The sequence below is a fragment of the Leptinotarsa decemlineata genome, unplaced genomic scaffold, assembly GCF_025532065.1.
Source record: "Leptinotarsa decemlineata unplaced genomic scaffold, Ldec_3_MD MMD2_tig00000008_RagTag_RagTag, whole genome shotgun sequence".
Lineage (NCBI taxonomy): Eukaryota > Metazoa > Arthropoda > Insecta > Coleoptera > Chrysomelidae > Leptinotarsa > Leptinotarsa decemlineata.
Window position 1 is genome coordinate 9,199,430 of NW_027412537.1, and position 13,745 is coordinate 9,213,174.

At 39.2% G+C, this 13,745-nt stretch overlaps 1 protein-coding gene across 3 annotated transcripts in view; it reads right to left on the bottom strand.

Moving 5' to 3' along the window:
- The window catches only part of LOC111505667 (probable multidrug resistance-associated protein lethal(2)03659), a 34,899-nt gene that overhangs the window by 15,300 nt on the left and 5,854 nt on the right, over positions 1–13,745 (bottom strand). For all 3 annotated transcript variants that reach the window (XM_074171004.1, XM_074171003.1, XM_074171002.1), the window contains 11 exons: positions 12,966–13,188; positions 12,751–12,907; positions 12,480–12,693; positions 10,082–10,466; positions 9,283–9,562; positions 8,428–8,692; positions 6,217–6,386; positions 5,384–5,560; positions 2,635–2,782; positions 1,231–1,381; positions 947–1,177 (listed from right to left, as the gene is read on the bottom strand). In XM_074171004.1, coding sequence (XP_074027105.1) covers positions 947–1,177; positions 1,231–1,381; positions 2,635–2,782; positions 5,384–5,560; positions 6,217–6,386; positions 8,428–8,692; positions 9,283–9,562; positions 10,082–10,466; positions 12,480–12,693; positions 12,751–12,907; positions 12,966–13,188 — 2,401 coding nt within the window. The remainder of the gene's footprint in view (positions 1–946; positions 1,178–1,230; positions 1,382–2,634; positions 2,783–5,383; positions 5,561–6,216; positions 6,387–8,427; positions 8,693–9,282; positions 9,563–10,081; positions 10,467–12,479; positions 12,694–12,750; positions 12,908–12,965; positions 13,189–13,745) is intronic.

Below are 13,745 nucleotides of genomic sequence, written 5' to 3' on the forward strand. Positions count from 1 at the left end.
AGCTGCGGAAAAGGGGTTCATATAGCTGCGAAAAAGGTTCATATAGCTGCTAAAAGGGGTTCATATAGCTGTGAAAAGGATTCATATAGATGCAAAAAGGGTTCATATAGCTGCGAAAAAGGGGTTCATATAGCCGCGAAAAGGGTTCATATAGATGCGAAAGTGGTTCTTATAGCTGCGAAAAGGGTTCATATAGCTGCTAAAGCGTAGAAGAGACATGGATGCTTTTGAAAAAAAAAACACTAATTTCCGAGTTCAAAATCAAAATTTAGTAAAATTTCGAGTTGGAAGTATTTTAATTCAATCTCTGAATTTGTGAGATTGTGAGTTATTATCGTTTGTTTGAAGGTGGTTGACAATGTTTCATGGTGAATTTCATTAGTTCGGACTTACATTGTCTATTATGACATAAAATGATTTCAGTTTTAATTGTTCAATTTTACATTTTGATGTTATTTTCAGCTATTCATCATTTCATTTTATTTTCTATTTTATTTGTTTTTCCAGGGAGTTCAAATTATTAGACAATGGTAGTCCGAACTAATGAAATTCAAAGCATTATCCTTAAATTTTAACTTGACACTCTATTTAGTACTAGTTTAAATGTACCTAATATATGTCTAGAACATAGCGTTGTCAAAACTAAGTATTACGAGTAGGTAGTTTATCTTGCAACAGTTTAAACATTTCATTTATTCTTCCACAAAATTTGGACCTATTAACACCATGTATGGACAATGGAAGTCCGGATTCGAAAGATTCACCAAGAAATATTGTCAACCACTTTTCAAACAAGCTATATGAGATGATGGCGAAAAGTCGACCTTCGAAGAAAACTCAACGATGAACACCCTGAAAAACAATCTCGATAATCTGTAAATTGTTGACGATTCACTTTAGGTCATATTTTTTTAGTGTAATCTATTTGAAATACTTTTATACTAACCATCCGCTAAGATGACGAAGCTGAACGTAACAATTCCAATAAACAGAGTACACACCAGATCCAACCAAAGACCGAAAGCTCTGGATGTATACAAGAACATGAACCAAGCGCTACTATGGATGTCCTGCAGCTTATCAAATTCGTCTACCAATACTTTTTCGGCACCATTGGTACGGATTGTGGTTATACCTTGGAGAGTCGCATTTAGGTGAGCAAAAACCGGACTTCTTGCTTAAAATTAAAAGATTTATTGTTGTCCATATTCTATATTTTATTCTACTTACTGATTCCTTCCAAACGTTTAACATTTCGACTGGTACTGAGGTAAAGCCTTCGCAAAAGGTAGAAAATAAGAACCATTCCACAGGTTGGTACGAGTAGGTAAGGTTCTACGAAGGAAACAACAATTATCGCTCCCACTAAGTTCAACATAAGCTGAAAATGAAATGATTTTCACTTGATCTCAAAGTTTGATCTCTCCAACGAAAATTCGTTCGGTGAAAATGTGAAAACCCTGTAGGGAGAGTAAAAAATATTATATTCATTCCATATTTTATGAAATTCTGAAGCTGATTGTTTACGTATTTGATAATGCTAATTATATAATGTTGTTTCAAAAGTTTTGTCCGTTTTAATGTGAATTTTGTACATTGATGCTATTTTTTTTTTTCAAATTTCATTTTTTTGCTGTTTTTAGCTTATTACTATATAATGTCGTCGATTTTCGGCCAATTTTTCTCTACGAATTCAACCAGTGCTGCCAAAATAGCCCGAAAAATTAACCAGACATTTGGCAATGATGGTGTTAATGAATGCACTGTTTAACGCTGGTTTGCGAAATATGGTTTTGGAGATTTCACCCTCGAAGATAAGCCACGAAGTGGTCGACCTCCAGGACAAGGATTTGAGGACCCTGGTGGAGACTGACCCATAATAAAAGTTGCTTGGAGTGGCGGAAGAACTGTGCGTCAACTCCCACGCGGTTTTTGATGGTTCAAAACGTATTTGAAAGGTCGAAAAGTTCCAAAATTGGGTGTCCCACGATTTGAACGATTGACAAAAATTGCTACGTTTCGAAGTCTGTTCTTCTTTGCTTTTGCGCAACCAAAACGATCCTTTTTTGGATCGGATCTTCACGTGTGATGAAAAGTTTATCCTCTACAGTAGGAGACTTTCAGGACAATGGTTGGACACCCATGAGCCATCAAAAAAAGACCATGGCTACTGCATGGTGGTCAACGGCTGGTGTCATTCACCATAACTTTCTACAACCGGGCCAAACCATGTACCGAAAATTGCGTCAGCAGCAGCCGGCACTGGTCAACAGAAGAGGTCCAATCCTGCTCCACAACAACAATCGTCCACACGTTCCATCCACCATACTCCCCAGACCTTTCACCAACCGACTACCATCTTTTAAGAACTTCGATAACTTTCTCACCGGTAAAACTTTCGCCAACCAGGACCAGGCAAATAATGGCTTTCGTCTACTTTATCGAATCCCGAGCACACAATTTTCATGCTGACGGAATTAATCGACTCGTGTTACGTTTGCAAAAGTGCCCTGATTCAAATGGCGCTTATTTCGATTAAATTGAATTAGTATTCACTGGGGTATTACAGTTTACAGTAGAGTAATAAATACGGACTAACTTTTGTAACAACCTAGAATAGAAGGTGAAACTCACTTGTACTGTATCGATGAAAGCATTTGGCAAAAGCTCGTCCACAGCTCCCAAATCTTTGGAGAATCGGTTTAGTATTCTTCCAGAAGAATTAACGTTGAAAAATCTCATAGATGCGTGTATAATACTGATAAACATTCTGTTATGCAATCTGAAAATTAAATTTCATTGAAAGCCCCTTCCGTCTTCTAGGAACTCTACTTCCCAGCAATTTTGTGAAAGTACGTTTATTAAACAAACATGAAACAGAAAGCAAAAAAATTAGAGTCCTCCACTACTTCGTTGTCCCAGGACCTACATACTTTCAAATCCGGCCCTGGTTGAGAGTTCATACCAAAATGCACGTCCAATTGAAAATAGAGACCAAAAACTAAGCATTTGCGATTCAACACCAGAGAATGCTGTATCGACCCGCCAAAGGTCTCGCCAGTGGTTTTTTAGGACACACAAGTGTCCTAAAAAACAAGTCGGAGTAGGGAAAGACGATCTCTCCGTTTGAAAACGCCATTTTTGGGATCGACAGAAGACTCGATCCGTTAATAACAGAAATAAACAAGTGTTCCAAATGTGAATCCATAGATGGCGTATTTGGGGTCTTTACTTATTCATGCTTATCCTTGAGGAGGAACATGTACTATAATTCCAAAATATTAGGCACTAATTTCTCAGAAATAACTGACGTTTTTGCCTTAATCTGTCTCTTGCAGAATTTTGTTTAGATACGGGCATGGTGACTACCTGCAGGTAAATCTGGCATCTATTGTGCAATGTTCTTCAAGGAAAACACTTCTGCAGTAATACTCGTAGAAAAGCAATTAGTATTATTCTTCGTTTAGTTGAGAATAACCACCTGCGTACATGGTTGTTTCAATGTTGATGCATTTCAAGAGGACGGCGGGTTGGGTGTCCTTGTTCATCTTTCACTGCCTGAACCACTGTGCACGCTGTTTTTGGCGAGTGCATTGGCTTGGGATGTGGGGGTTGAGCAAACCGGCCATCGGATGCCTGCTTCCACGTAGCCCCGCTAAATACGGGAATGACAGAATCACTTGTGGTTTTGTTATTCCCTAACTGAAAGGCATTCCAACGATGGCTTAATCCTAAGGTGTGTGTATCCGTGCCGAGAGGATGAATGACACTGAGCCTATCATCTGTCTCTACGGAACCTTTGAGATAAAGGGCGTCCTCTCGTCGTAGTATCGCCTTGTCACGAAAATGCGGGGCTCTGCCGTGATTGACCGTCTTTCCCTAGCTACTCGTGGGACTTTTATGAAAAGAGTAAACTTAAAAAATCTTTTGAGGCTGAGTCTACAGAGGAGATGGATGTCGAGCTTACGACTCCAACTGACCTCCCTGTGAATTTAGATCAAGAGCGAGAGCTTCTCAACTCTCCAACTCCTGATCCAATAACTGAACCTAAAAAAAGGTTTGGTGGTGCAGCCAGGAAACGACTGAGTCGTCTTCTCAAGAGCGGGGTATCTTATAAAACCACCTTGCACCAAATTCTTGAGCGGCGTACGCAGAATCTGTATCAGGTGGAGGAACAAACCCCCAATGAGCAGGTTAGCAAACGTTTGCAGTCAAGTGATGATTCACCAAAACCAGAGGCGAAAAAGCCCTGCACGGTTGTATCTAAGGCATCGTCAGATGTAGCTGACGTGCAAAAACCCTAATATGGGAAGGTTGACGGGGGTATCAAGGTGGGAATCTTGCACCTTGACTATCCGACAACCTCATTAGCGATGAAACAGCAGAGCATATACTTTTTGCCTGCCTCGCTGGGGACCGAATCAGGTTTTTAGACCACTCGCCATACAAACTAATCGGCTTCGTTGAGAAGCTGTGTTTATTTGGTCGAGTGTGAATAGGTGTTTGCCACAATAAACCCTTGCGGGTTGTGGTGGAAGGTCGAATAGACCCACTCACTTTGGACCTAACCTAACCTAACCTATCTGAAGAGGACCGTCTGGGTTCGACTAGCAAATCAATTATTTCCCTTCGTTAGAAACTCTCCGACACGCTTTCCGAACTTTGTTCGATTTTATACGTTTTATATTATTATACAGTATGCAAAAATATTACATTTTATCCAGTTCTGAGCTATATTTGAAGTTGCAAGTCCCTTTAGCTCCTCGATAACTTATTTTCAAATCGATTGCAAAATTTGAATAAAAAATTCAAAGCGTTTCATAATATTCGTTTTACTGTCGAGCAGTTTATATCTTTTATTCACTTGTTGAGCAGTGTATGAAATGTCAAACGCTGACAAATCCACTCGGGACGGGAAATTATGGACACGCAGTAGTCCCAAAAAAATAAATCTGTGAGACAAACATCAAGGTTCCGACAATAGTGACTAGCGAACATTATACCAGTGTCTCTGACAATATCATAAGACCAAAGAACAATCTTATACCAATATTATATAGTCACATAATATAATACACAGAATGAATACTTAACTAATGATACTAGGTGGCAGCACCGTTACATAACAAACATAAGATAAGATAAATGTACTCATGTTCTTAACACTTTTTACGTGATCTTTGTCGACTTTTAACTCGTCATGTTCAAAGGTTAAGAAGAGTGGGACACTTTTTACGTCCGCACGGTATAACGATCCTCCATTTCATGTATAAGGATATTCCGAGCCATATGGGAAATATTTTGTTTTCTGATCATTCAACATTCTCTTATTTTTTTCCGATTGTTCAGTAAAATATCGAAGAAAACAACACATGGAACGTACCTCATGGAAGATCTCATGCAAATACTGAAGAATACCAAAGATCTTGTTAAGGCTACGATGATGGTGCAGACTATGAATGCTGTGTAGATATGAATGCAGTATTTCCTCGAGAGAGAGTCAAAAAATCCCGATGATGATGCACTGCCAAAATGGAATCGGAGCTCCTCTAAGTCAACCCTGAAAATTACTTTTTATGTAGCAGTATGTAGTGTCAGTGTCAGTTCTATGGTGTAAGTTTCCTCCTTAAAAGTCTGTAGATTAAATAGAAGTTTTAGGGCACTTGTTGACTTTTTTGTTTGATTTTTTTTGTTCGACTACTACAGATGTAGAGATGATTATTTTTATATAGTTCACGAACATATAGTAAAGAAATTTTGTTGTTCAAATGTAAGTTCCTTTGGGTGTATTCTACTTCATGTTTGATCTTTCTTTACTTGAGTTCAGCTTCGAATTTTTTTCATAGTTTTGAAGTTATATTGTTTGTGTAAAAAGAATCTGATTGGATTTTTGGTATATAGTTCACTCTACTATAGGTACTCTACTACTTTTGTTTATGTATTTTGAAAATAGTATGCAAATATAAATTCTAGTACAATTGATTATCTGGTATTTATTGTAAGTTAAACTTTAATTAATATCAATCGTTCTCAAGTGAAACGTCATTTAGTTTTTCACTCCTTTTACGGAAATTGAATATTTACATAGAATTACCAGACTCTTCTTTCTATCTAGTAGGAGATTAGAAAAAAAGGCAAAATATTCTCATATTTGAATAAGTTATGAAGTTCATACCTATAGTTAAAACATATTCAAAAATGAATAGTATAACTTACCATCGTGACAAAAAATAGTCGCCGCCACTGGCTAAGAGTTGTGCAAAAAGAAAAAGAAAAATCATTATGAAGATACCGCAACAGTTGGCTCCAGCTCTGAAATATTCCTTGTAATTCAGGAAGTCCACCGAACCTACCGTCCTCATTTCTGGGATTATGAAAGGAGTTTTCTGGAAAAAAAAACATTTTGGTGAATAGTAATGAAAACAATTATAATATACAATATAAGCAGGGATGACCATCCAATATCTTAGGCCTTTGGTGAGTTGTGCTACTGCAAATGGTGCAAAACCAGACCATCAGCCCAGGCGCACCCGGCTGTGAAAACTCGTCTCCCCCTCCAACGTCAGCGGTGGGTCTATTGGACGAACCACTAGATATACCCATACATGGTTCTAAATAATCGAGGAAGAGGTCATCCACAACCGAATCTCTCGAACTGATGGTCAAAGGCAAGGTGGTGAGGCCTATAACGAGGATTTGTCATCATATGACAAAGTACGCAATACCACTGGACGCTTTGAATGAACGCATGAGCTAAGAGATAGCCTCATGCGTTGCTACGAGAGGAAACTCGCATCATGCCGCCAGTGGAGGCAATCAGAACCTGCAGGGCTCTCCACCAAGTTAAGCGGAAGTTCGTGATGTTCTTACAGAAGAGACTGGCAAATTAACACCACTGTGTACACAGCCGTTCAGTCGCTTTCCGGATCTGAGGAACGGAATTCCGACCTAACAATTCGGAAGATTGAAGGGCGAGTACAAAAAATGGAGGCTAAGATCAAATTGGTGAAACAACACGCGTCTCGTATCCAATATTGGATTACAGAGCAGCCAACAGGTCTTTCACGTACGCTGGGCGGCAAGGCGTACTGCTGACCACCAAACAGCACTGCTGACCACTGATCAGGTTGAATCCTTCTGGAAGAACATTTATGAACACGTACAGCCACTCAACTCAAACACTCCAGCTGTAGTGCATCCCGAAGCTTCTAGTAGAATGCTTCGACAGCCTGAGCTCAATGAACTGTACGACCCGATAACTCCGGATGACGTTCGAAAAGCCCTTTTGGGATTCAAGAACTTTGCTGCTCCACTTATTGGTGGAAAAAACTATCAAGCACCCACCGCCATCTGACCAGAGTTTTCAGTTCATGACTGGACGGAGGGCAGCTGATCCCGAACTGGTTTGGGCGGACCGTTCTTATCCCCGAAAAAGGATATTTGTCGATTTTTAAAAAGTACAGGCGGAAAACATGCGCTTTAATTTGTGTTATAAGTTGTTTACGAGCATCTTATACAAATGAATACTGACCGCCGTAGACCGAGTATTGGAACGGATATTCGAGTAAAAAGATTCGAAGACAGGCGTTACTGGATGCAAAGAGAATCTGCTCCATGATAGATTTCTTACGCAGGACTCGATGCAGTATAAGCGTAACCTAACTATGGCCTGGATCGATTACAGCAAGGCATTCGATCCAAGATCACACCTAACATTTGCTCAGATGTTGTAGTATCTGGAAAATAGTCAGACTTCTTGAACAACTGATACCACTCTGGCAGACTCGCTTTATCATTGCATGTGATTAGGCTAGAGTCTAAAGAGTGTGGATCACTTTTAGAAGAGGTGTATTTCAGGGCGATTCCCTCAGTCTCCTTCTTTTCTGCATCTCACTATTGCCATGAAATTCGGGATAGACAAGTGTGCAACAGTCCATCTCAAAAGAAGGCGTTGCGGAAATTATGGAGAGGAAATACAGCAGCTGGTAGATTGAAGAATCATGAACCATCTGAATGACGTATACTCACCTCAGGGTGAAACAACACCACTTATAAGAGGTAACAGTAGTGAAGAACTTTCTCCGCGGCAAGTATCAGTACAAACTCCGACAGATCTGGTCATCAAAACTGTCGGGGAAGAGGAAAGTTGCTGGTACGAATATGCTTGCCGCTCCAATCCTAATACTCAACTCATTTGGGGTAGTGAAATGGACTCGGAATGGACTGAAGGATTGGTATCTTTTACAGTCTACCGCAGTCGCGTGATGGGTATAGTGGTTTCTGACACAAGGTGCAGGGCCTGTGAGCTACTTGAAACATTCACATACACATCATCAATCCATTGAATGCTAAGTTACAACTAGGAGCTATATAATTATGTATTTGCCCCTGCGGACAAAATAATCTCACCTCATAGTAATTGCTTACCTTTCTGCCTTCGATATCGATCATGCTATTGAAAGCGGTGCTCGTTATAGATATGGCCCTCAGTACTTTCTCGACTTCTTTTTCCTCTGTTGGCATGGCAGTTGAAGCTTCTCTGAGCAAATCGCTGAAATCCGAGGTGCCCAACAATTCTTTGTATGTTCCTTGGCCGTGAATCATTCCGTCACTAAGTATGATGATACGGTCAGCTCTCTTGAGATATTGAAGCTGGTGGGTGATCAGAATAACAATTTTGTCTTCTAGATACCTGAAGTTGAAGAAGTGAAGTAGTATTTCTTCTCAAACACACTTTTCCTTCATAGCTTTAAGGATAAGGATAAGGAATATTTTGAGTGGGTGCCGCCCACAAATTATTATTTGATAACAGATCACAAATTGTCTCAGGTGTACCTCAATGATCTGTTATAGATTCACTATTATTTGTTATGTACAGTTGCAAAAAATTGGCAATCCTCAGACGTATTCCATCACTTGTGGTTATGGAGATGTCATATATATATATATATATATATATATATATATATATATATATATATATATATATATATGTCTCTCAGCTGGTTTTATACGGATATTCAAAAACTAAACAAGTGGATTCTTTTAACATCTCACAAATAAATAATATCGTTCGCCTTCTTATTATTTTATCGATTTATGAAACGCGTCTTGAATAAAATTCATAGTATAACTACAAGAAAATACATATTTCGAAACATTCATCCCTCCCAACATTCCGACGAAATTTCATTTCGAAATATATATTTTTTGGTACGTATCTCTCCTCGATACAGTTTTCATGAATTTGATTTCTGTCACTATTATAATGAAGTTTCTCACTTTTTGATACATCCTTCGAAAAGTTGTTGACCAACATTTATATCCACCGCCGACAGAGGATCATCCAGAAGATATATATCCGCTCTTTTGTAAACGCATCGGGCCAAGTTGATCCTTGCTCTTTGTCCGCCACTGAGTGATATGCCTCTTTCGCCAACTATTGTTCTATCACCGAAAGGAAACAAGGAGAAATCTCTAGTCAGAGCACAAGCTTTGATCACATCCCTGTAGCGGAGCAGTTCGAATTCCCTGCCGAAAAGGATGTTCTGTCTCACGGAACCTTCGGAACGAAATAAACGGATTATGTGTTGACATTGAATATGTTTTTGTTTCAGTTGTTTTGATGTTTGTATAGCTATATACAATACGGAAATGCAAGGCGCATCCAAACTTTTGTTGTATAGTGAAAAACGTTTGTTAAATGTTTAGTGAAAGTTTCACAAAAAAATTTAACACGAGTACGTTATTATTTTTATTTTCTTGGTTTATTTTTTAACAAATGTCTTCCACGTTTCCCAACAATTCACGCCACCCTGCTCCAAGCCACAACCCCGTTACCCTACCCACCCCACTCTCGCTCCCTCTACCGTTCTGCCCCGGCAACAAGTTCATAAAGTGATCCTGAAAAGTGGGCAGATTTAGACCTCAGTATACTTATACTTTATCTTCTAGTTCCTAAAAATGGCTTCATTTTCAAACATAAAATTTCACACGCGGCTCAACCCGAACTTCAAACACTGAAATTGCTGACAACGAAAACGTATCTGAAGGCATTAAATCTGACTAAATGGTAACTCACCTGCGAATAGCCATGGTTCTTGAGATGCGTAAGATATAATCCCGTTCGTACGGAGTCTTCCACTGAACAGCGGCAGTTCTCCAGTTATCAGGTTTAGGAGGCAAGATTTTCCAGCACCTACAGGTCCGACCACAGCCGTTAACTTACCTGGCCAAGCCTCCAAGTTGATATCCTCCAAACACACATCTTCACCGTATTTAGCCATTCCGTGTGAAAGTTCTATGAATGGTAGATTTACTTCTGTGTTCGAAGAAGTACGTCTCAATCCCACTTTTTTTGGTTTGTTCTGCCATAGAGGATCTAGAGGAGTTGGATCTCCGATAGATGTTTCTTCGGTGAGCATAAATTTCTGAATGCGGCGTATGGACACCAGTGACTCTGCCACCTTGAAAAATATGAAAAATTTATTCGGCCCACCTTTTTTTAAAAAAAGAACCCCTGATGAAAGATAAAACATACAGAGATTTTTATAAATCCATACTTATGACATAAGTTGTATTGAAAAGTTCGACATTGATTGCCGAATAGGAAGTCACTTTCTATCCCTTTGCAGATTTTATGTAAAAAAGGCAATCCAATATCGGACATCACTGTTTTGATCCGTTGTGTAGGTTAAAAGTACGTTGCTGAGTCATTAATGTAGCAGTACGCCATAGCAAACCGTTGTTCACTATTTCTACTTATTTCGCTCTCTAACAACTATAGGGTCCGTGTCACCATTTTCTGGGTTTGAAGGCCATGGCTGTTTAAAATATGTTTTTCCGTTAATCAGCTGTCGTCCCATACGAACGACAACTCTCAGAAGTTGAGAAAATTGTACGAGATAAGGACTAACGAGGTCTTACCTTTTAACGTGTAATTTCTAACTATGTTGCAGAATCATCCCAGCTTCAACCAGATAAACTCTCTCGAGAAAAATATCTGATCGAGGCGGAAATCGAACCCACGGCCTTCCGATCGTGAGTCGGGCGCACTACCACCGCGGCCATTTCCATTGTGGCGCCACCGGTTTCCATGAAATTCCGGTGAACTTTCTACCCCCTTCGATTGCCAATATAAATGCGAATTATTCGTCTATCGGGACAGTCAAGTTTCGCGGACAGTGCGGTGCAGTGCGATCTAATAAGGCGATAGACATTCGAATAATAGTTGAAGTTCTAGTTAGTTAAGGTGTTTTGTTTAATTGATAGTGAAATAAAGTTAAGTTTGATCACTATACAGTGTAGTCAATTATTGGTAAACCCACGGGGAAAAACCTAACAATATTCTGCTTATAAATTCTTCAATGTTCGCTGAAGTCGAAATCTCTTATCGTCTCAAGAGTCCCTCCGGTAGATTGTTTAGTCCATTCCGAAATTTACGATCGACGGGAATCAGATATGATGATTTGAGAACATAGGCTTTAACAGCCGGGGTCTACTATCATAAAAATGGTTATATTGTGTTATTCTTGGTATTCCAGACTCTATGAGACACTATTTGAAGTTCTTTTTGAAATCCTAGTTGGATTGGATAGAAGCCAATAGAATCTTAATGAACTTGTGACCCAACGTCAAACAGCGCTGTTCCAAGCCGCCTAGGTCTTATCAGCGGTTCAAGGCTGAACCACTAACTGTCCTAAAGAGCCTGCAAGCAAGTAACGACGAAAACAACGTCTCCTACAACGACGCCATCTATGGAATCGATAGAAGACTCAAACTCCGAATATCAAGGATATAACGAGGCTTCCCAGGTGAACTTGACTTGTCGAAACAGCGCTGGCCGGTGTTGGATCACAAGTTCATCGAGTTGCCTTTCAGTGAAAGACCAGACGAATCTAGTTTGGCGGCTGCTTCTTGAGATGTGTTTTATCCTTGATATTCGGGGATTGTGACTTCTATCGATTTCGTTGACATCTTCGTAGAAGGCAAGTTTTTACTAGGACGTTTCAGCAGTTCAGCCTAACACCACGGATACGACTTTGTGGGTCGAAACAGCGCTGCCTGGTGTTGGGTCACGAGTATATTCGAGTATGCTTGCAGGGAAAGAGAGGACGAATCTCCTTCAACGGTAGATTATTGGCTTTGCAACGGACCGCTTCGGGAATCCTAGATTTATCCTTGATATTCGGGATTAGAGTCTTCTGTCGAGCCCGTCGCTTCTACCAATAGAAATGGCATTGTTTCGGCAGCAGGAGCAGACCAAAAGTGTTAACTAATCAATGAACTATTACGATATTTGAGGCACAGAATACTAAGATTACTCGTAATGGCAATTAGTTTTATAGATCATGATCTTATCGTCAGAGAAAACCTTAGACAGCGTGAGAGCATGAAACTCAATTTTTTTGTGCGGGAAAGGAAATTAGTGAATATATCAGATTATTATTGACAATATGTAACGTATCATTATATCTCACCGTGGCGATACCTTGTGGAAAATAGACAGTCATGGTTTGCCTTAAAACCTGATAGTATGAGGTTATGACAAATACTTTCTCAGCTGTTATTTGGCTTCCATTGAGTACATATGACATAACAGTTAAAAAAATCCCCAATCTCGTGGTAAACATTATGAATGACATAATCGTGCCTCTGATGAAGGAAGTGTGAGTAAGTACACTCAGTTCACTCCTGAAAATATATGAAGGTAGTAATTTTGCGGTTTCTTGAAAAATTATACTCTTTTACTTCCTCAAATTCGCTATCAGTTTGGCAAAAGCGTTTTCCCAAGCGTACATCTTTATCACTTGCATAGATTTTATGATTTCGTTCATCTGTCTTACTCTTTCGTCAGTCCTAGCACCAGCATGCTTTCTCAAAACGGATGTTCTTATGCCCAGGACCACTGGAAATAATAATGTTATTTACATACTTCTTTATATTTTAAATGCAAAATGCTATACCTTGTAGTGGTATGAACACAAAAATTGCTAGAAGTCCGATCACTGACGATATATCGACTATCTTATACATAAAGTAAAGTATAACAAAAAGCTGCAGTGGTGCAATCCAGAGGTAGTGAACGAACATGGGTGCCATATCAAATCTAACAACATCATTCGACATCAAATTCACAGCGTTTCCAACAGTCCGACCTCCCAAAGCCGTCAGTTGAATTCTTAAAGCCTTGAAAAAAACACATTATTCACATTATGTGATGAAAACGGCCGGTACTTGATGAAAATCCATTACGTATTCAAGAAACACTTTATTCTGAGATTTTCACTAAACTGTTACAAAACGCAACACGTGTTTCGATATATAACATCTTTTTCAGGCGTGTTAATATAGCTAGTGTATAGCGAAATACGTGTTACCTTTTTGTAAAACTGTTTGGTGAATTGTTTCTTGAATATGCTGTTCAGTAACAATAATATAATACTGGGTGTTAATATAAAAACTTACAGCTACATATTGCAAACAAAGAGTTATACCAAAAAATGACTAAAATCGTTTTTGGAATAGGAAGGTGTACCAAAAAATACTCAATTATTATTCAAGGATTTAAAAAAAAAAACATATAGCAAGCGCCAAACGTGATGGCGAGCGATCGCGCAGGTATAGACTCTCCCAACTGAATTACTATTGTATTACGACAAGCCCCTTGCCGGCCAGTGTCGCACCTATTATTAGTTTTGATTAGGGTAGCAAATGCAACATGACTTCTTTGTAATTTCTTTTCA